The sequence below is a fragment of the Cololabis saira genome, chromosome 5 (genome assembly GCF_033807715.1).
Source record: "Cololabis saira isolate AMF1-May2022 chromosome 5, fColSai1.1, whole genome shotgun sequence".
In the NCBI taxonomy this organism is placed as follows: Eukaryota; Metazoa; Chordata; class Actinopteri; order Beloniformes; family Belonidae; genus Cololabis; species Cololabis saira.
In genome coordinates this window covers 7,933,258-7,955,906 of record NC_084591.1, presented here as the reverse complement: position 1 = coordinate 7,955,906, position 22,649 = coordinate 7,933,258, and the positions used below count along the sequence as shown (strand labels likewise).

At 44.3% G+C, this 22,649-nt stretch overlaps 1 protein-coding gene and 7 non-coding genes across 8 annotated transcripts; 2 read left to right on the top strand and 6 right to left on the bottom strand.

Moving 5' to 3' along the window:
* Positions 1 to 1,551: 1,551 nt before the first annotated feature.
* On the bottom strand, positions 1,552 to 12,152 carry LOC133444540 (galactose-3-O-sulfotransferase 3-like). The gene is made up of 5 exons (XM_061722380.1): positions 11,050 to 12,152; positions 4,503 to 4,536; positions 2,285 to 2,651; positions 1,947 to 2,194; positions 1,552 to 1,776 (listed from the first exon to the last, which is right to left on the bottom strand). Exons 1-5 carry the CDS (start codon positions 12,150 to 12,152, stop codon positions 1,552 to 1,554), a joined length of 1,977 nt encoding a protein of 658 aa, XP_061578364.1.
* On the bottom strand, positions 4,699 to 4,772 carry trnat-agu (transfer RNA threonine (anticodon AGU)). Its single transcript has one exon. It is a non-coding gene; the product is annotated as a tRNA-Thr (tRNA).
* trnac-gca (transfer RNA cysteine (anticodon GCA)) lies at positions 5,058 to 5,129 on the top strand. The gene has a single exon. It is a non-coding gene; the product is annotated as a tRNA-Cys (tRNA).
* On the bottom strand, positions 6,586 to 6,659 carry trnai-aau (transfer RNA isoleucine (anticodon AAU)). The gene has a single exon. It is a non-coding gene; the product is annotated as a tRNA-Ile (tRNA).
* trnat-agu (transfer RNA threonine (anticodon AGU)) lies at positions 7,158 to 7,231 on the bottom strand. Its single transcript has one exon. It is a non-coding gene; the product is annotated as a tRNA-Thr (tRNA).
* On the top strand, positions 7,517 to 7,588 carry trnac-gca (transfer RNA cysteine (anticodon GCA)). Its single transcript has one exon. It is a non-coding gene; the product is annotated as a tRNA-Cys (tRNA).
* trnai-aau (transfer RNA isoleucine (anticodon AAU)) lies at positions 9,045 to 9,118 on the bottom strand. The gene has a single exon. It is a non-coding gene; the product is annotated as a tRNA-Ile (tRNA).
* On the bottom strand, positions 9,561 to 9,634 carry trnat-agu (transfer RNA threonine (anticodon AGU)). Its single transcript has one exon. It is a non-coding gene; the product is annotated as a tRNA-Thr (tRNA).
* Positions 12,153 to 22,649: the final 10,497 nt, after the last annotated feature.

The window sequence follows — 22,649 nt, the reverse complement described above, 5'->3', positions numbered from 1 at the left end:
AAAAAAGAAAAAAAAGGAAAAAAAAAAGAAAAAAAGGAAAAAAGGTCAAACATTTTTGAAAAAGCTCCAGGAGCCACTAGGGCGGAGCTAAAGAGCTGCATGCGGCTCTAGAGCCGCGGGTTGCCGACCCCTGTTCTAGACGCTTTCCAGAGACCCATACCCAGAACATAAACCCCCGAGCAATTATTACATAAACAATGGCAGATAAAAACTCCCCTAGTGGGAGAAAAGCCTTGAGCCAAACAGTGGCAAGGAAAAACTCCCCTAGTGGGAGAAAAGCCTTAAGCCAAACAGTGGCAAGGAAAAACTCCCCTTTAGGAGGGAAGAAACCTTGAGCAGGACCAGCCTCATAAGGGGGGACCCTCCTGCCGAGGGCCAGACTGGTGGGTCAGGGACGGCAACAGCACAGCAGGCAGGTGGAAGCAGCAACGGGATGACCAGGGGTGGGGACCGCAGGCCAGCACGCAGCTCCCGAAGCTCCGGCCCAATCAGCAAGTCCCAGGTTTTGGGGTGCAGGGTCGGGGAAAGGTTAAAAAGGGGCAGGGCCATATACAACAAAAAAACCTCCTCATTTTTTTTTCTTCATCTCCTCCTTCCAGTCCGCCACAGACTTGCCACCAACAGCAGCGCAGTACGACGTGCACCCAATGCGAGTGTGGCCCGTTGCCAGCGTTTTCGGCTGGCCACACTGGGAGCACGTGTACTGCATAATGGGCTTTCTGGTTTTTGCTGCTGGTGGTGCTTGTCCTGCGGCGGCTGCAGCCTCGGCTGCCTTCCTCCTCCTGTAGACCGTGGTCCTGGACACGGCCGGTGTAGGAGGAGTAGGGCTGTTCGATTAATCGTTTTTAAATCGTAATCGCGATTATGTAATTAGAACGATGTTAAAACGTGAAAATCGTAAAATCGATTTTTCACTTTTTTTTTATTTTTTATTTTTTTTAACCTTGTCTGCACACATATTAATGATTGATACCATATTAATGATTGATGGAAATACCTCTCAATACCTGCGACAAGTGCCCCATGGGAGAGGCTCTTTAGTGTAGGAGGGGGCGTTGGAACATGCCACCGGTAGACCGGCTCGTGTTCCTTGCAAAAAACTTGCAAATGTGAATAGCAAATGTAATAACTGACATTACACACCTCTACCTCCTTCATGGGTTGCATTATTATTTAGCATGCAAAGACCCAGTTTAGTTTAATTAGAAAATGTCTTGTTTTATTTAATTGGAAATATAACTTACTGTATGTTTGCAAGTGCTGATTTGCTGATTTTTTTTTCAGAGATAAAACTTTATATTTTATTATATTTTTTAAAACTTTTTTTCAACTTATTTTACAGAGTTTTGCACTTTATTCATTCATTTTTGGTTTAATAAGAGCAAAGTTTGCACTTAAAGCCCAATGGGGCAAATGTTCAATAAAAAAACAGCATATTTGAAATCATTTCTTTGCCTTTTGTCAATTCACAAAATAATCATAATCGTAATCGAAAATCGGATTTTGAGAGAAAAAAATCGAGATTTTATTTTTGGGCAAAATCGAACAGCCCTAAGGAGGAGGCAGCGGAACCCCTGGAGGAGGAGGAGGTGGTGGTAGGAGGCCCCTGGAGGAGGGTCCTGGCTGCTCCTCTGGCCAGTTGTAGTCAAAGGGCTGCCCCTGCCCCCCCTGGACCAGGGACAGCCCTCTGGATGGAGGAAGAGGATCCGGAGCAGGGCCGATGCCGGTTCCTGCTCCAGCACGGTCCTCTCCCACCTCTTCTGCCGACGGCTGAACCTGGACAAACAGAGACAGGTCGACATCAGGCTCCGGATGTTTCACTACAAGACGAATGCAGGTACAGACTCTGGCTCAGTGTCGGAGCTCTTACCACTGGGACAGAGTCCGCTGATTCAGCTCAAAGAGCTGAATCTCAGTCTGAGCATCAGCCTCGGGCTCGCCACCACCGTCTCCCTGATGGCCACGTAGTCTCCGTGGATGAGGGACCAGCGGGTCCTCATGATCCCTCCCACGCGTGCGGCGGCAGGATGGAGACGGCAGAGCTGGCTGCAAACGGCCTCCACCGGTTGGCTGGCATCCGGCCAGTTTGCAGGGCCAGAGTTGAGTCCGAGCAGGCAGCTGGAGGTGAGACAGACGCTGTTAAAATACGGCACACGGCAACAGAAGCACCAGAGCTGTTTGAAGTGAAACTCACCTAAGGGGAGACATTTGTTTGAATCAAAATCAGGTTCAAGCTCGTATGAAATGACATTTTTTTTCTGACGACAGACACAAGTGCACGTACCTGGGATGAACCGGTGGAGGTGGAGGTGGAAAGACTCCAGGGACGTGGAGCCCCTGGCGCAGCGGTAGACCGGGAGACTGACCCCCCCTTTGGTCAGCCTGCCGGTCTGGGTGTACAGCTGGACACCGGGGGGGTCCTGAATGCAGCTGAGGTGCCACCTCTGCGTACTCCAGATGTCCTGGATGCGGAGAGCGTCCAGGAGCGGGATGTCCAGGGTGTTGCGTCCTGCGGGTCCGCCGAAGGTGTCCAGGAGGTCCTGGATGAGGAGCGCCGTCTCCTCGGCCCCACGCGTCCTGCGCCGACAGTGGAGCCTGAAGCGACGCATCAGGTGCCAGATGTCCAGGCGGATCACGAGCTGCGTCCACTCCTGTCAACACAGACAAAAGCGCGTGTAATTATTGCCACACCGGTTTTCTGGCCAGTATGGGGATTGGACCCATGACCTTGGCGTTATTAGCACCACGCTCTGCTAAGTGCTGTCCCATTCCTATTTTTACCATTTGGAGCCCTCACACCCTCGCACACTTGATCACGTGACGCTGACGTCACTGAAAGTCTGTGAGGGCTCAGGGCTTGAGGGTTTAGGGTGGAGTTTGGGATTGGGGGCGTGTGATTCATCCAAGCGGGCCGCTACAGTATGTATGCATGTGCATGATTGATCCAGGCCTGGTTTACAACATCTTGAGTTACATGCACATGTCTCCCAAACCAAGTAGAGACCTTTTTAAGTGAGGTAAAACTTGGGAAGTAACTGACTGTCAGACACACACATACACAAATACACATTTGGTCAAGAAGAATTGAGTACCCCACCTTGTGGCACAAGTGAAGAACAGGAAAGCATTAAAGTATCAATATTATATTATACAAAGATGGTTATTATTATTATTATTATTATTATTATTATTAGTATTATTATTATTATTATTATTATGTATAGTATATTATATTATTATTAGTATAGGTATCGGATAGGTGAATGGATGAATGAATGGGATGCCTGGGTCTGGGGCCCTCCGTTGTCGGGCCTGCGCGGGTGTCGCCTTGTTGGGGGGTTCCCTCTCTCCGGGCCCGTCTCCGGTCCCCCCCGCTGCCTCTACGGCGGGGCGCCCCTCTGGTCTTGGAGGGCCACTTTCGTGGGGGACGGGTGCGCCTGCCCGCGTCGGCGGCCGGGGCGGCTCTGTCTCTCCGGGCAGGCTGGCCCCCTGCCGGGTGGGGGTCGTTGGCCTGAAGGGTGAGGGCCTCCTGGCCGCGTGTCCGGCCCGGACCGGGTGGCCGGGGATTGCCTGGGTCGCGGTCCGCCGCCGCGGGATCCCTGGCTGCTTCTTTCCGCGCCGTGGGGGCCCCGCCCGCGGGCCCCCTCGGCCGCCGCCGGGCGGGGGGGGGGCCTCGCAGGCGGTGGGTTGCCTCCCTCCTACTTCTCCCCTCTGTGGGGTTTGCCGGTGGCCTGGGTTCCGGGCTCTTCCTTGTCGGCCTCTGGTCTCGCGGGTGGCGGGGTCGCTCCCCCCCCTCCCCCACTATAGATACACTTCAGGTGGAGCTTTGTTTGGTTTATTACACACACACACACACACACACACACACACACACACACACATACACACATATAGTCATTTAGTCACATGCACACACACACACACACACACACACACGCACACACGCATGATCATATACATACACACACACACACATAGACATACACACTGGCTTGTTCACCTGCATGCTGGCTCTCTAGTTTTTGGGTTTAGGTAGCGATAGCTTAGCTCAGACTGCGATCAGACCTCAAGATTTAGGTCGATTGCTGTTCGTGTTTTGGTTGGCTCCGTGCCGGTTTCGTGCTTTGTTTGTGGTTTTTTGTTTGTGGTTTTTTGTTGCAGATTTCCAGTGCTTGACGTGTGTCTCCGTGTGTTCCTGCTTCCTGGATTGGCAGTGGATGTCGTCACCCCCCCCCCCCCACCCCCTCCCCCCCCAAAAAAAAATAAAAAAAAAAAAAAAAAAAAAAACACTGGGTTTGTATGTGTATATTTATGTATGTGTACGCATATGTGTGCGTATATATATGTATATATTACATATAGTAATAATGCACATATATACACTTTTGGTTTCTACCGTCATGGTATCAATCAATAATATGTGTGCAGACAAGGTAAAAAAAAAAAAAAAAAAAGGAAAGCATTAAAGTGACTAAAAGGAGAAGAACCAGACACTTCTGTACCTCCCTCTCAAGCAGTCCACATCTCTTAGAAGAACTTTAAGACAGGAATGTGGGAATTAACTTTGGTTAAGAAACCTTCAATGTGCCTTTCTTTTTTTTAAGCTACATGTCATTTTTCCATTTCACCACCATGGTTGAACTATGAATGAATGAGACATCTCTAATCTTTCTCTCATCCAAAGACAGATGAGTTTAGAGGCTCTGCTGGGATTTGAACCCAGGATCTCCTGTTTACTAGACAGGTGCTTTGACCAACTAAGCCACAGGGCCTGATTTCACAGTAAGTTTGAAGTATCAAAGCTGTCCAAGACTACTTCCAGCACTGTCGTGTTCTAGGATGAGAGCAGTTTGCTAAATTGAGTCCTGAATCCCAAATAACAGGTTAGGTTTTGTAAAATGGAGTGGTCAACTTTCCTCCTTTTCATGCTTGCAAGGGAAGATCCCTGCCTTCATTGGGAAAGAGGCAAAGTATGTCCTAAAGATTCTGCCACTTTGATCAGAATAGTTAGTGCAACTGAGGTCCACTCTTACAATCTGGCTCCACCATAGCAGATAGGGGGTATAGCTCAGTGGTAGAGCATTTGACTGCAGATCAAGAGGTCCCCAGTTCAACTCTGGGTGCCCCCTGACCATGAGGGTTGCCTCATGGCATATTTCTTAAAACAACCTACAGTAAAAGTGCAGGTGGCATCTTAAATTCTTTAAGCTCAATCCTGCACTTACTGTTTATAAGTAACTTTATAGGCAACTCCTACTTTCATGTTGTGGTGTTTTAGGCTTTGGATGCTACTGGTTTTCAAAACAAAGAAAAACTTCTATCGCGTTTGCTAAATTGTAAAACTCTCAAATCACCAAGTATTTCATCCACCTCACAAGTCCAAGTCCTGCAATCACTATTTATAACTAAGTCTTAATGGAAAACTCAGACGAGCTGCATTTCCAGTTTGCTTGCACGCAAAAGAAAATTGAATCTCTGAAAGTTGGTAAAGGCAGCGCTGTGGGGGTGTCAGAATTTCCCAGTTCATCCTTTTCAGGGTTTCAGGAGGTCAGGTGCTTATCCCTACTTTCATCAGCCAAGAGGTAGCATACATCTGGAACTTTGTGGCAGAGTTGACCACAGTCAATAATCAAATAATAAAAGGTCTCCAAGAGAGTGTAAATATTCAGGTTAAAATCCTTCAGTTAACGTTGGTCCTAACGATTTTGCCACTTTGATCGGAGCTGTTGGTTTAACTAAGGTCCACTCTTACAATCTGGATCCACCAATTTTAAGTCATAATAGCAAGGGGGTAAGCTCATGGTAGATCATTTGACTGCTGATCAAGAGGTCCCCAGTTCAACTCTGGGTGACCCCTACTTGTGTTCAGTGTCTTAAAACTTGATTTCACAGCAACTTTTAAGTTCAAAAGCTGTTCAAGACTCCTTCCAGCACTGTCGTGTTCAAGGGTGCTAGCAGTTTGCTAAATAGAGTCCTGAATCCCAAATAACAAGTTGGGTTTTGTAAAATGGAGTGGTCAACTTTCCTCCTTTTCATGCTTGCAGTGGAAGATCCCTGCCTTCATTGGGAAAGAGGCAAAGTATGTCCTGAAAATGTTGCCACTTTGATCAGAATAGTTAGTGCAACTGAGCTCCACTCTTACAAGAGACTTGAGACAGTAATTTCTAGTGTCCTACCTCACATTCACTCTTTACAGGTCACTTCAGTTTGGCTACCGTCTCGGGTTATTGCAAATATACGGAGAGAGTAGAGATTCTCCAAAAACTCGAACTCTTGACTTCAAAGTTTACATTTTGTTGACTAATGCTTCTGATTCAATCAAACATACACATTTATTTCAGCTTTACAGAATTGATAACTGATGTACTTCCACTTTATGGACACTTTTGTTAAATGGGTGAGTATGTCAGAGAAAGTACTTGATGATGCATCTATTCATTATCTATGCTATATTCTTTGCAGGGTCACAGGGGTCTGCTGGAGTCTGTCCAAGCTATTTTTGAGGTGAGAGGCAGACCCCTGGACAGGTCAATTTTTATAATCTGAAACTTTCAATAATAACACATGTTTTAGTGGTAAACAGTTTGGCCAGTATGGGGATTGAACCCATGACCTTGGCATTATTAGCACCATGCTCTGACCTTCTGAGCTAACAGGCCTTCGTAATAAGCGATTCTTTTTTGTATGTACGCATGTGTATGTGTAATGTGTAATGAGTTACAATGTGTATATGTAACTCAACATCTTGAGTTCCATGCACAGTCTCCCAAACCAAATAGAGACCTTTTTAGGTGAGGTCACACTTGGGAAGTAACTGTCTGCCAGACACACCACGTAAAGAAATACACATTTAGTCAAGAAGAATTGGAGGATTAACCCCACCTTGTGGCACGAGTGAAGAACAGGAAAGCATTAAAGTGACTAAAAGGAGAAGAACCAGACACTACAGATGACTGCTTGAGCAGTTCTCAGGCAGTCCACATCTCTTAGAAGAACTTTAAGACTGGAATATGTGAATTACCTTTGGTTAAGAAACCTTCAATGTGCCTTTCTTTTTTTTAAGCCACATGTCATTTTTCCATTTCACCACCATGGTTGAACTATGAATCAATGAGACATCTCTAATCTTTCTCTCATCCAAAGACAGATGAGTTTAGAGGCTCTGCTGGGATTTGAACCCAGGATCTCCTGTTTACTAGACAGGTGCTTTGACCAACTAAGCCACAGGGCCTGATTTCACAGTAAGTTTGAAGTATCAAAGCTGTCCAAGACTACTTCCAGCACTGTCGTGTTCTAGGATGAGAGCAGTTTTCTAAATTGAGTCCTGAATCCCAAATAACAAGTTGGGTTTTGTAAAATGGAGTGGTCAACTTTCCTCCTTTTCATGCTTGCAAGGGAACATCCCTGCCTTCATTGGGAAAGAGGCAAAGTATGTCCTAAAGATTCTGCCACTTTGATCAGAATAGTTAGTGCAACTGAGGTCCACTCTTACAATCTGGCTCCACCATAGCAGATAGGGGGTATAGCTCAGTGGTAGAGCATTTGACTGCAGATCAAGAGGTCCCCAGTTCAACTCTGGGTGCCCCCTGACCAAGAGGGTTGTCTGATCGCATATTTCTTAAAACAACCTACAGTAAAAGTGCAGGTGGCATCTTAAATTCTTTAAGCTCAATCCTGCACTTACTGTTTATAAGTAACTTTATAGGCAACTCCTACTTTCATGTTGTGGTGTTTTAGGCTTTGGATGCTACTGGTTTTCAAAACAATGAAAAACTTCTATCGCGTTTGCTAAATTGTAAAACTCTCAAATCACCAAGTATTTCATCCACCTAACAAGTCCAAGTCCTGCAATCATTATTTATAACTAAGTCTTAATGGAAAACTCAGACGAGCCGCATTTCCAGTTTGCTTGCACGCAAAAGAAAGTTGAATCTCTGAAAGTTGGTAAAGGCAGCGCTGTGGGGGTGTCGGAGTTTCCCAGTTCATCCTTTTCAGGGTTTCAGGAGGTCAGGTGCTTATCCCTACTTTCATCAGCCAAGAGGTAGCATACATCTGGAACATTGTGGCAGAGTTGACCGAGTCAATAATCAAATAATAAAAGGTTTCCAAGAGAGTGTGAATATTCAGGTTAAAGTCCTTCAGTTAACGTTGGTCCTAACGATTTTGCCACTTTGATGGGAGCAGTTGGTTTAACTAAGGTCCAGTCTTACAATCTGGATCCACCAATTTCAAGTCATGATAGTAAGGGGGTAAGCTCAGTGGTAGATCATTTGACTGCAGATCAAGAGAACCCCAGTTCAACTCTGGGTGCGCCCTACTTGTGTTCAGTGTCTTAAAACTTGATTTCACAGCAACTTTTAAGTTCAAAAGCTGTTCAAGACTCCTTCCAGCACTGTCGTGTTCAAGGGTGCAAGCAGTTTGCTAAATAGAGTCCTTAATCCCAAATAACAGGTTAGGTTTTGTAAAATGGAGTGGTCAACTTTCCTCCTTTTCATGCTTGCAGTGGAAGATCCCTGCCTTCATTGGGAAAGAGGCAACGTATGTCCTGAAAATGTTGCTACTTTGATCAGAATAGTTAGTGCAACTGAGCTCCACTCTTACAAGAGACTTGAGACAGTAATTTCTAGTGTCCTACCTCACATTCACTCTTTACAGGTCACTTCAGTTTGGCTACCGTCTCGGGTTATTGCAAATATACAGAGAGAGTAGAGATTCTCCAAAAACTCGAACTCTTGACTTCAAAGTTTACATTTTGTTGACTAATGTTTCTGATTCAATCAAACATACACATTTATTTCAGCTTTACAGAATTGATAACTGATGTACTTCCACTTTATGGACACTTTTGTTAAATGGGTGAGTATGTCAGAGAAAGTACTTGATGGTAAATCCATTCATTATCTATGCTATATTCTTTGCAGGGTCACAGGGGTCTGCTGGAGTCTGTCCCAGCTAATTTTTAGGTGAGAGGCAGACCCCTGGACAGGTCAATTTTTATAATCTGAAACTTTCAACAATAACCCAAGTTTTAGTAGTAAACAGTTTGGCCAGTTTGGGGATTGAACCCATGACCTTGGCATTATTAGCACCAGGCTCTGACCTTCTGAGCTAACCAGCCTTCGTGGTGAGTCTTTCTTTTCCATATGTACGTATGTATGCATGTGTATGTTTGATCCAGGCCTGGTTTACAACATCTTGAGTTACATGCACAGTCTCCCAAACCAAGTAGAGACCTTTTTAAGTGAGGTCACACTTGGGAAGTAACTGTCTGCCAGACACACCACGTAAAGAAATACACATTTGGTCAAGAAGAATTGGAGGATTAACCCCACCTTGTGGCACAAGTGAAGAACAGGAAAGCATTAAAGTGACTAAAAGGAGAAGAACTCTTAGAAGAACTTTAAGACTGGAATATGTGAATTAACTTTGGTTAAGAAACCTTCAATGTGCCTTTCTTTTTTTTAAGCCACATGTCATTTTTCCATTTCACCACCATGGTTGAACTATGAATGAATGAGACATCTCTAATCTTTCTCACATCCAACGACAGATGAGTTTAGAGGCTCTGCTGGGATTTGAACCCAGGATCTCCTGTTTACTAGACAGGTGCTTTGACCAACTAAGCCACAGGGCCTGATTTCACAGTAAGTTTGAAGTATCAAAGCTGTCCAAGATTACTCGATAGACTCGTTAAAAGGAAAAAAAAGTGATAGGGAGGGGGTTTCTAAAAAGAGAAAAAAATCATACATACATGTTTTGATTTGGGGGATCATAGATGAAAACTGCTTTTAGGTGCTTTTAAGTAGGTAACATTTATTTAGAGAATGCCTTTCGCAGATAGAAATCACAAAGTGGTTTACAATAACAGATAGAAGATAGAAAGACAACCTCTTAAAAAGAAAGCACAAAACATGCATAAAAAACACCCAGAATAAAACAATTTAAATAACATAAAAAGGGAATAACATCAAAATTGTTGGCTAACCATATACAGATTTAAACAAATACCCCCTGCTGTTAAAAGGCTTCACCTTAGCCAGCTGCCTAAGGTGCAAGAAACCCGACCTAACTACTGCGCTAACTTGGCTCTCTAGTTTAAAATCACTGTCAATTTTAAAACCCAAGTTAGTCACAGAAGACTTTGCATGAACTGCCAAAGGACCCAGATCGACATGGAGGATGAGCAGAAGCTGCTAGGGCGTTCTCTCAGATGTAAGTCGCTTTGGATAAAAGTGTCTGCCAAAAGACACTATTAGTAGTAGTAATAGTAGTAGTAGTAGTATTTTGTATAAAGGGAAGGTAGAATCTGCTTTTGCTTTGTTGCTACTTTGAATTACCTTCTGTTGAATTGTGCTATATAAATAAACTTGCCTTGCCTTGCCTTATATGAATAATGCATACATTAATTCCATCGAATCTTGCCCAAAATATTTTTTTGTTGTTATGTACGTATGGTAATGCAAAGTTACTGTTACTAGTTATCAGACAAAGAAGTTAAGAGGCTTTGACCATCTTGGATTTGCCTTTTCTTTTGATCACAACAACATGCCAGCAAAGTTTGGGGAAATACACTTTTGTGGGTCCTTTTATGGGTCCTCTAACTCCAATAGTTTCAATTCCCTTTTCTCAGCCAGAGAGTGAGCCAACCCCTATTCATCTATATTTTGTTCTAGACTTGAAAACACTTGACAAAGTCTTCCTTTAAACCACAGTCCCACAAACAAGCATATTTTTTGGCTGCTCATTGGAGGAATAGAGTAAATTGAATAACTATTTTAATATTTGCATAGTCTATTGAATTGGATCACTCATGTTGACTGTGTTGACTGTTCAAATGTAAATGTACTTTATTCATATAGCACCTTACATCACCTTACATAATAAACATACAATCAGCAAAATAAAACAAGCATAAAACATCAAGAGCATTTTTTTATTTGATGGCCTGAACGAATGCTCAGGAATGCAATGGGGCCTGAATATTTTTCAAGGTTTATCCTCTACCTTTTTGATCTCTGCTACAGGGTTTAGGGTTGATTTTGACTCTACCACTGAAACAGGGTTTTAGGGGGACTCTGAATCCGACGGTTTTCAAGGTACCGCTGTGACTGGGAACGAAGAAGCTTCTCTGTGTATGATAGTTCCGGCATGATATACTTGAGGCAGATCTTCCGCATCTCATGGCTGATATTTGCAGGGAGGTCGTAACCAACTATGTCAACATCTTTATTAGGCTTCCAGGGACGGAGAGCCGGGTTTTTGATTTCGGCACCAATACCGAAAACTGGCTTATTTCCACCAAAACAGTCTCTCATCACCCTCTCTTGGTGCTGCTGAAGGAGTTGCACCTCCCTCGACACACTGGCTAGACCTAGAGCTGACAGTTTCCGCCACAGTGAGGCATTAAAGTGGTCATAAAGGTACGCATCTATGGAATTCCAGACACGGATTTTTGCAGAAAGACCTGGTGTCAAGCTCTTCTTAGAAGTAGCTGCCCGCATGTTGAGCTTGAGATACAGAATGTCATCTAAATCCCAAGAGAGGAGATGGCGAAGGAGAACTAGAGATTCATCAAAGTAGTCTGAAATCATCACCAAGGAGAACGCTCGTTCCACCTCTGCCACAAAGGCCTGTGCATACGCCACATCTGTCGGTGGACGATCTTTGTCTCCTCCCAAGTCGAAAGTCAAGCAGTTGCGTGCATACATAGAATCATCCTCTTCTGGTCGGTAGTAGTTTAAGGGATTATTTAAGAAAGCCTCCAATGAACCATTGCGGACCCTTTTGAAACTCTGACAGCTCTTTCTGCAGTAAGTGAATAATGATTCAAACATGGAGGTTGGCTCTCTTATAATTGTGACATATATTGTGTTGTTCGGCATCAGGTCTTGTAATGCGGTCTTACTAAAGTGCATATGGTTCGTGATTATGTTTGCTGGCAGTGTGTGTGGATGGACAAAGTCAGATTTGAAAATACGTGGATAACAGAACTGGTGACCACAGGACTGTACCGGCAACGCCACCGTCAGGTTGTTACGCTCCGCAAAACGAAACAGCAAGTTCTGCACGGTGCTGCTGGCAGTTTTGTGGGTCTTGAGGAACACGATGTTGGTGTGTTTTGGTTTTTGGTGTCCAAAGTCGAAGGTCTCCATGGTCCTAATGGTAGAAAAAAGTAATTAATTTTAAATAGATTAGCTTTAGAGTAAAAATGTTTGAGAGAATGATAACCTGAAGGTATAATTTCACACAGTGCAGGCAGTGGGACAGATGGAGATGTAAAAAAGGTAGGTGGTGGGAGAGGAAGGTGAACATGTTTGAAATGATAAAGATAGAAATGTATTGTTCCAGCTCTTTTACATAGTAAAATGAATATAACTTTTAATTTGAAATAATGCTTAAAAATCGTGACTCTTTATAATATCCTATATTTCAAGAGAAAACCTATATCCAGCTCTTCATCTCCTTCAAGGACGTGATAAGAACTTTATCACACTGACTGACCCACAGAGACATCAACCAGTACATTCAAAAGGAAACTATCTGAACATCTGATTCTAAAAAAGTTGTACATCAGTATCAGTGAACTGATATTGAAATAACATAACATAAAGATTTTTTTTAAATCTGTTCTGTCTGGTACAATGGGCAGGAATCTATCTCCAATTGTTTATCCTGGACTAGAAAAAAGAGAATAAAGGCTGAGTAATCCTATTTGCATAATTGACTCCTGTTTTCTGTTTCAACTGGTGTTGCGCCTTTCACACACACACCCATAACATGTTCTCAGTCTTCAGTGTTTTCACAGAATTTCAGTCACTCACCACTTGAGGGTGCTAATTTGCTGCAATGCAAGACTGACAGCAGCGGCAACAATGAGGACAAAGATTTTCTTCCCACTTATATCTTTCCATCTTTTCCATCCCATTGTGTCTGTTTGACGAGAGAGAGAATAAATTAGATTTGAGAGGACATTGTGAACAGAGAGTCATCAGTCATCACTTGCCTTTACCTTCCATAAACATCTGAATTATTATATTGTCAAAGATGTAGGAGTGCGGTGGATGTAGGCAGAGAAACGACGGAGATTAATTCCTCTTTGGAGAGCACTCCATTTAATTCAATTCACACAGTGAGTAACCAAAAAACACAATCAGAAAACTGTCGCGCAGGAAAAAACGTCAGCACCTCTGAGGTGTGTCTGTACTTCTTAAAGTAGCACGTATAATAAAAGGAAAGAATATCCCTTGTAAAAGGAACAACAAGGCATTGTAACATGGGCGAGGTCGCCGTGAATTATAACTCTGAGAATTAACAATTATCCTGTGTGTGTATATCCACCACAAAGAGAACATACAAAGTATCAAAACAAACCAAACCAGTTCATGCAGTTTTAAGAAGAGGTAACATAATGTATAAAATATGGTAATGTATAAAATGGGAGTGGGGGTGGTTAAGTAACTGTGACCCTGTGTGTTTTTGGAAACACTAAGGGCCAAATCCACAAAGAATAGATTGCTCCCGCAAATAGCGCTGTGAATTGCGCCGCATTTGCGCCCGCAATTTGCCCCGCTTTAAGGTCCTATTCACAAAAGATTTTGCTCTAATGATATGCCGGCGCAAACACGCCCATAAAGTTTTGCAGTAACTTCATTAACACCGGATCGGGATCAGATCAGGATCTGACGGTAATTCATGTTCTGTGTTTTGCTACACACACCTACAGGTCAGCTGTTAAACACACACATTCTAGATGTATATGTTTATATGGTGGAATTGTTTGTAATAAAGCAGCCCCTTATGTATGGATGAATCCTGAACTCCGTCCTGTTATTTTTATTTTTAAATCCGAGATAAGTCCACAACCCCACTTGATCTGACTGTAGATTTCACCTTTAATATCATTTAGTATCACACAGGCTTGAATGATATTGAAGAGAGAGAGAAACAGAGACAGAGGGGGAGTGAGGAGTGAGTTTGCGCGCCGTTAATACACGCTTCGAAAAGACGGTATTTGCTCCACTATTTTTGCGTGTGGCAAATAGCGCTGGCCTTTGTGAATTAGACGGTTTTTGCAATGAGGCTTATTTGCATAGAAAGGGGGCAATTTTGCGCCGAATGTATGAATATTACCTAATTTACATGCATGCAAATGGCACAGGCGCACCATGACACTATTTCCTTGGCAGCGCAGTTTGTGGTGCAATTCGCTCTTTGCGGGTGCTTTGTGAATTAGACGCTCTCTTTTTGTCTCATTTGCACCGGTTTAGCGCAAAAGCCGCGCAATCCTTTTGTGGATTTGGCCCTAAAAGTGTTTCAGAGACATTGAAGTTGGAATGGCACTGAGCAATTACATCACTCGTTGCAAGGTAAGAATAGTACCCAAACAAGATGAGAAAGGCTGAGGGAAGAACAGATTGTTATTTGTGAAAAGGGAGGAGGGGACGAATGAGCAAGATCAGACTATCCATGAGTATACAGCCCTGCGGAAAGAAGCCAATCTATCACCACCGCAACTATATAAACAAAACTGTAAAGTATCGAGGGGGGTAAACATTCCTGCCCAACATTTAAACTCTGTGGCAACAGCTTGTGTTACGTGATGTTTATAGTTTATAGTTTTATTTGGATCCCCATTAGCCGCAGCAAAACTGCAGCTATTCTTCCTGGGGTCCGACACATAATATACAGTACATGACAAAAATTAAAAGCAAACCTAAAGAGGTAGTAAAGAAAAAGAAAGGAAAAAAAGGAAATTCTACTACAAAATATACTTTAGATTTCTCTCAAATAAGACCCGTGCTTCTTTTGACACTCACATTAAGGTTACAGTCATTCCGTTAAACATTTAGATATAATGCATTACAATACAAAAACATACCTTCTTTAAATAGCATCAACCGATTCAAACAATGTATAGTCATCGACAATGCGTTTAAGTTATGATCACTTATCGTACTTATCATGACCATTTTTAGTAAACCAATTAGTGCTGGGCGGTATACCGGTTCATACCGAATACCGGTGTTTATTTTTCTTATGATATGAATTTTTCATAAACCGTAATACCGGTGAGTATGTACAGTAACGTACACAACGTTGGGAACGCCGCGCGGCGCTACGTTCCGCCGCGGACACTGTTTGTGAGAGGACCGTTTAGCAGTAGTGATGCACCGATTGTTCAGTAACCGAAATTGTTCGGCCGAAAATGGCAAAAAAAACACTTTCGGTGTTCGGTGGAATAAGTGGGAAAAAAACCGAACAATTAATAACGGCGTTGTAATATAAGGAAATAGACTGGCCGCTCCCGTACCGGTTGCGCACCACAAACATATATCGTTGGCCAACCAAAAAGTAACCACTTGAGAATTTTACCTAACATTCACCAGGAGGTGGAACCAAAACAACATAATGCTGGGAAATTAAAAAATGTTCAGTTTCTTATGTTCAATAAATATTTTCTACCTTGTAATTTTGTAAAAGATTTTTTTCTTTGAAAAGTATGCCTAAATCAAATGTATTTGATTCATGCAATGGTGAAAAAATTGGCAAAATAAATTAGAATCATAAGTGCCGCCACCTCATTGTAAACGGTATCATTTTGTGAGGTCATGCAAACCTGTATTTATACTAGTGTGGACATTAATATTTTTCTACAATATTTCCTCCTCATGACAGTAAAATAGGCCATTCTAAGCCAATTTACTGCAGCAATTCCTTTCCAAATCATTATAAAATGTGGTTAACACCCAGTTGTGCATGAAAAAAAAAATACCGTGATATATCGTGAAACCGATATAATTTTGAAAAATAGCGTGATATACATTTTTGGTCATACCGCCCAGCACTAAAACCAATAACCATTTGATAATAATTAAATAAGTTTTATATGTATTTATTTAACAGATGTTTCTTTACTAATAATTTGAATTCTTTTATGCTAGTAGTTCGCTCAAAGTGTTTGGGAAGTAAGTTCCATTCATACATGGCTCTGTACATCACCGTTCTCTTACTATAGTTTGTCTTTGTTTCTAGCAGCGCCTCGTGCTCTAGCTGTGATTTTCTGAACTGTAACATAGTTTTCTGTGTAGAACCTGCAGGGTTTTGGATATGGATACATTTCTTATAAATATTAATAACGAATAAAGTCATCTTTCCCTTACCATTAACCAACTGAGATTTCGATGCATTTTAAATACACTTGTTCTGAAATCACAACCAAGGACAATGCGAGCTGCTCTATTTTGTACTATTTGAAGTTTATTGATCGTGTCTGCTGTGGCGTTTGACCAGACCACTGGACAATAGTCAAGATTTGACAAGATTAAAGCTTGTATTATTAATTTAGTTGTTTTCGGTGACAAATATGCCCTGCATCTTCTAATGACAGAGATGCCACTTCCCATTTTATTAACCATTTTATTTATGTGTTTTCCATGAGAGTTTGTCATCTATGACAACTCCCAGCAATTTGGTATTTTGAACTTGGTTGATATACAGTATATGTCATTTATTTTCAGATTTAACTGGGGGTTTTTACTAATGCTGTGATGTGAGCCAATTACCATACAGTTGGTTTTAGATAGTTTGTTGTTGTTGTTTACCCAGTCCATAACTGCTTTTAAATCTTCTTTTAAAACTGAATTTAACTCATCTGTAGTGAGTGCAGAGGTATATAAGGTTGAGTCATCATCATACATTCCTATGTTTGTGTTTGTCAGAACAAGTGGTAAGTCATTAGTAAAAATAGTGTACAATAACGTTCCCAAACACGTCCCCTGTGGTACTCCACAAGACACAGCACTCTCATCGGAAAAACCAACCTGGGGTCCAGCCCCCCCTGGGGGGGCGCCTGAGATCTCTGGGGGGGCGCGAAACTTTGTCTGCTTTGAGGATATGCAGTTGTAAAAATTATATTTGCGCATATTAAATAAATAAAAAATAATAACACACCTAATGGAATACTGTAATCCAAGTCTGTATAAACCCACGTAGTATTTTAAAATGACCAAATGCCCGTGGAGGTACGGTGGGGCCCTGGCCCGGCTCGGGGGGCCGGCCCCCGTCTACTGGATGGCCGGTGGGGGGACGCGGGTGTCTTATCAGGGCCGGCTTTGCTGGTCCTGCCTCCTGGCTTCGGCCTCCGCTCCCCCTCTTGCCCCCCCTACACGATTCATACGCACATAGGCGAAAGACGGGGGGTCCGGGTCGTGGGGGGGCACTGTCCCGCGTGGCCCGGCACTCCCCGCCTCACGGTTTTAACAGCAAACTAGACACTGCACATTCAACACTTTATAAATACACTTGACAAGGACACGTAGTTCGGGAGGGGGGGGGGTCGGTGTCAATCGATACTTGGCCCTCCCTCCTCCCTGTTTTTATGGCATTAATCACATGCACTCAACACAAGGGGCGGGAGGGGGTCCCACATCACCCGCGTTCCCTCACCGGCCTGGGCCTGGGACGGGTGGGTCGGGTTACCCGGGCCTGGCGGGGCCCGCCGTGCAGCCTGGGGTGCCTTCTGGCGGTGCTGGACCCCCCCGGGGAGGGGGAAACGGTGCGTGATTGTATGTCTGTGTCGGTGAGAATGCGGTATGGAAGGGTCCTGCCATGGAGGATTTGAGCCTCCATTGGCAGGACATCAAAAACTTAATAATTTATCAATATTATATTATACAAAGATGGTTATTATTATTATTATTATTAGTATTATTATTAGTATTATTATTATTATTATTATGTATAGTATATTATATTATTATTAGTATAGGTATCGGATAGGTGAATGGATGAATGAATGGGATGCCTGGGTCTGGGGCCCTCCGTTGTCGGGCCTGCGCGGGTGTCGCCTTGTTGGGGGGTTCCCTCTCTCCGGGCCCGTCTCCGGTCCCCCCCGCTGCCTCTACGGCGGGGCGCCCCTCTGGTCTTGGAGGGCCACTTTCGTGGGGGACGGGTGCGCCTGCCCGCGTCGGCGGCCGGGGCGGCTCTGTCTCTCCGGGCAGGCTGGCCCCCTGCCGGGTGGGGGTCGTTGGCCTGAAGGGTGAGGGCCTCCTGGCCGCGTGTCCGGCCCGGACCGGGCGGCCGGGGATTGCCTGGGTCGCGGTCCGCCGCCGCGGGATCCCTGGCTGCTTCTTTCCGCGCCGTGGGGGCCCCGCCCGCGGGCCCCCTCGGCCGCCGCCGGGTGGGGGGGGGGGGCCTCGCAGGCGGTGGGTTGCCTCCCTCCTACTTCTCCCCTCTGTGGGGTTGCCGGTGGCCTGGGTTCCGGGCTCTTCCGTGTCGGCCTCTGGTCTCGCGGGTGGCGGGGTTGCTCCCCCCCCTCCCCCACTATAGATACACTTCAGGTGGAGCTTTGTTTGGTTTATTACACACACACACACACACACACACACACACACACACACACACACACACACACACACACACACATATACATATAGTCATTTAATCACATGCATACACACACACACACACACACACACACACACACACACACACACACACACACGCATGATCATATACATACACACACACACACACACACATAAACATACACACTGGCTTGTTCACCTGCATGCTGGCTCTCTAGTTTTTGGGTTTAGGTAGCGGTAGCGATAGCTTAGCTCAGACTGCGATCAGATCTCAAGATTTAGGTCGATTGCTGTTCGTGTTTTGGTTGGCTCCGTGCCGGTTTCGTGCTTTGTTTGTGGTTTTTTGTTGCAGATTTCCAGTGCTTGACGTGTGTCTCCGTGTGTTCCTGCTTCCTGGATTGGCAGTGGATGTCGTCACCCCCCCCCCCCCCACCCCCTCCCCCCCCTAAAAAAAAAAAAAAAAAAAACACTGGGTTTGTATGTGTATATTTATGTATGTGTACGCATATGTGTGCGTATATATATGTATATATTACATATAGTAATAATGCACATATATACACTTTTGGTTTCTACTGTCATGGTATCAATCAATAATATGTGTGCAGACAAGGTAATCCATCCATCCATCCATCCATCCATTATCTTACCCGCTTTATCCCTTGCGGGGTCACGGGGGTCTGCTGGAGCCTATCCCAGCTCATTTTAGGTGAGAGGCAGGGGTTACACCCTGGACAGGTCACCAGTCCATCACAGGGCCACATATAGACACACAAACCATGCTCACAATCACACTCACACCTACGGGCAATTTTAGAATCATCAATTAACCTAATATGCATGTTTTTGGACTGTGGGAGGAAGCCGGAGTACCCGGAGAAAACCCACGCAAGCACGGGGAGAACATGCAAACTCCACACAGAACAGACAAGGTAATAGAAAATAAATAAATAAATAAATAAATAAATAAATAAATAAATAAATAAATAAATAAATAAATAAATAAATAAAATGACCAAAATATATTTCTAAGTGATTTAGCAGGATAAAAACTTAATACATTATTATTATATCATTATTCAACATTTAATCATACTACTACTCCGACAGGTTGTTAAAGAAAAAAATGTTAAAAAATTTTGCTCTCTAATTTGTTCAAATATTACACATTCCATAATTTTACTTAGTACAGGTGATGTGTCCTGAAGTGGAAAACTACAGTGGCCCTGAAGTGCAAATCACAACAACAAAACAATAATCATAATGGCAAATCACAAAAATCACAACTTCAATTTAGAATGGTAGACTTCCTGTACTTTTAAGAAAATGGGTCCTTGAGACTTTTCCGTGCAGGTCGCCCATGTACATAAAACTACCAATTTTCATGCATGTAGGCAACACTCATACGAGGGGCTACATGTTTTTAATTTTCAAGGTGGCCCTATTGAGCCATTTTTTCATACTCAAGGCACCATTAAAATAAGTTTTGAAGTATGACAAAGCTTTGACAAAGGCCAGTTTAATTGTGCAAAAGAAATAATAATAATAATAATAATAATAATAATAATAATAATAATAATAATAATAATAATAATAAAAGACTACTTAAAAAGAAGACTACTTAAAAAATGATTGAATACATCTGACACGCAATAATCAAACAAGCCTGGAAAATGCATTAAAATGCATCACATGAAAAAAGCAGTTTGTTGAAGTTTACAGGCAGGCTCATGTTTTTAGTAGTATCACACATATAGCTACTCACCTTGATGCTCTATAGCCTTGATGAGATGTTACGGTCGTGGGTGGTTTTTCCCCCGAGTTTAGTTCTCGAAAACACTGGTTTTACTTCTGTCTAAACCAATCCGGAGACATAAGATTAAGCGGATTCACAAATAAGTGTGAGTCAGTTGAGAGGTAATTCCGTCTTGCTTTATATCAAGACAGTTGTGAGGAGGCCCGAGGCACTGAGCAATCACATCACATGTTGCAGGGTAAGAATAGCCAAAAAAAACAAGATCTGCAGCGTGTGCTTTTAAACTTTTAAGCTTTTAATCATTGGCAAGAGACCTGTACATACCCACTGTCCCAGTGCACCTACCCGCTCTTCCAGTCCAAACCTGATTCATGTCAACATCCTAAACAAGAACTCTCAGTCCACCAGCCCACATGCAACCCTGAACACTTTACATTGACACTTTATATTTTATTTATACCACTACAGTCACTCTATTGTACATTTTTTCTGACATTCTTATATTTATATATTTTTTGTACATTTTTTTGCACATTTTTTGTACATACGAGACATGCCCCATTTATCTGTTTATTTTATTTTATTTTATTATTCTATTTGATACTTTCAACGTCTTGCTGCTCAGTTGTCTTGCAGTTGCCCCTCGGGGATAAATAAAGTTTTTCTGGATTTTAAGCAGCACGTCACACAGCCCACTCACAACAGAGGACATCCCTCTTAAAACAATTGTATGGATTCTTTGAGTATGAACTTTTAAATATTGCAAATTGCTCTCTTCAGACATGTGTCTTCCCTGCTGCCTTCAAAACGGCAGTAGTGAGGCCCCTTCTGAAGAAGAGCAACTTGGATCCTGAGATGCTTAATAACTACTGACCTGTATCCAACCTACCCTTTTTAAGTAAAATCATAGAAAAACAGTTTTTTATCCAGTTAAATGATTTTATAAACAGAAACAATATTTTAGAACAATGTCAATCTGGTTTTAGGATGAACCACAGTACCGCCAAGCTGACCGAAGGAGACAACAAAGGATCTGACCAAAAGAAACCAAACAAAAGGTTAGCCGGCTACCGTTGAGTCACACCCAGCCAAAGGAGGTGAAAACGTGGACCGAGATGACCATGTGGCTGCTGCACAGATGGTAGCAGGAGAGGCCCCTCGCCACAAGGCCCATGAGGTGGCCACGCCACGTGTCGAGTGGGCCCGAAACCCGGACGGGACAGGCACACCCGAGAGCACATAAGCCTTCTGAATAGTGTCCACAATCCAGTGGGACAGTCGAGAGTTCGATAAGGGCCCGCCAAGACAGCTCGAGTTGAAGCAAACAAAGAGCTGATCGGTCGTCCTGATGGCCTGCGTGCGCCGTATGTACTCTGTCAGGGCCCTGACAGGGCATAGCACGGGCAGGAGCTGCTCATTCGACTGTCCCACCTCAAAAGAGGACAGTGACCGCAGCTCGACTGTCTGGGACAGATGAAACTCAGACAGAACCTTAGGCAGAAAAGCTGGATTGGGGCGGAGGACAACCCCCGAGCCATCCGGCAGGAACCTGCAGCAGTCACTGTGAACAGACATGCATGGAGCTCGCTCACCCTCCTGGCAGAAGTCACAGCCAGCAGAAACGCGGTCTTAAACGAGAGCCATTGCAAATCAGCAACCCCAAGGGGCTCAAAGGGGGAATGCTGAAGTGCACCAAGGACGATATCCAAGTCCCAAGGAGGGACAGAAGGTCCAGTCCTACGAACCGCAAGCCTCTGGGCACCCTTAAGGAATCGGGAAATCAGGGAGTAGTCATCGGGAGACAAAGCATGCTCACCGACACGAACTGCCTTGACAGCTGCCACCATACCTCGTAGGGTGGCAGCAGACTTCCCAGCCTCCAATTGAGACTGTAAAAACGACAGGATGCCCCGGGCGTTGGCCGAATAGGGATCCATCTGCTGCACCCCACACCAAGTGGTAAATACCCCCCATCGGTATGACTAGGCAGCCCTAGTGGAAGGTGCCCGGGCCGCTTGCACATTCTTTACCACAGACTCTGGCAAGCCTAAAGCCAGGAGCCCGTCCCTCTCAGGGGCCAGGCCACCAGTCTGAGCCCCGCTGGGAAGGGGTGGAACAGGGCTCCGCTCGCCTGGGACAGCAGGTCTCGCCGAAACGGGAGAACCCATGGCGTGCCGTCCAGGAGAGGTGGGATTGCAGAGAACCACAGCATGTGGGGCCAAAGAGGAGCCACCAGAATCAGCCTCGCCCCCTCCACCTGAATCCTGTAAAGGAGAGGCTGGAGGAGAGTGAACGGAGGGAAGGCATAGAGAAGGCCCCGAGGCCACGGGTGCGCCAGCGCATCCCACCCCAAGGGAGGATCGTCGTTCTTCAGGGAAAAGAACAGGCGACAATGCGTTGACTCCCTGGAGGCAAACAGGTCGACGTCTGCCCTGCCGAAACGACGCCAGATTTCCTCGACCACCTGAGGATGGAGTCTCCACTCCCCCGGTGTCGGCCCTCCTCTCGACATGAGGTCCGCTGCTGTG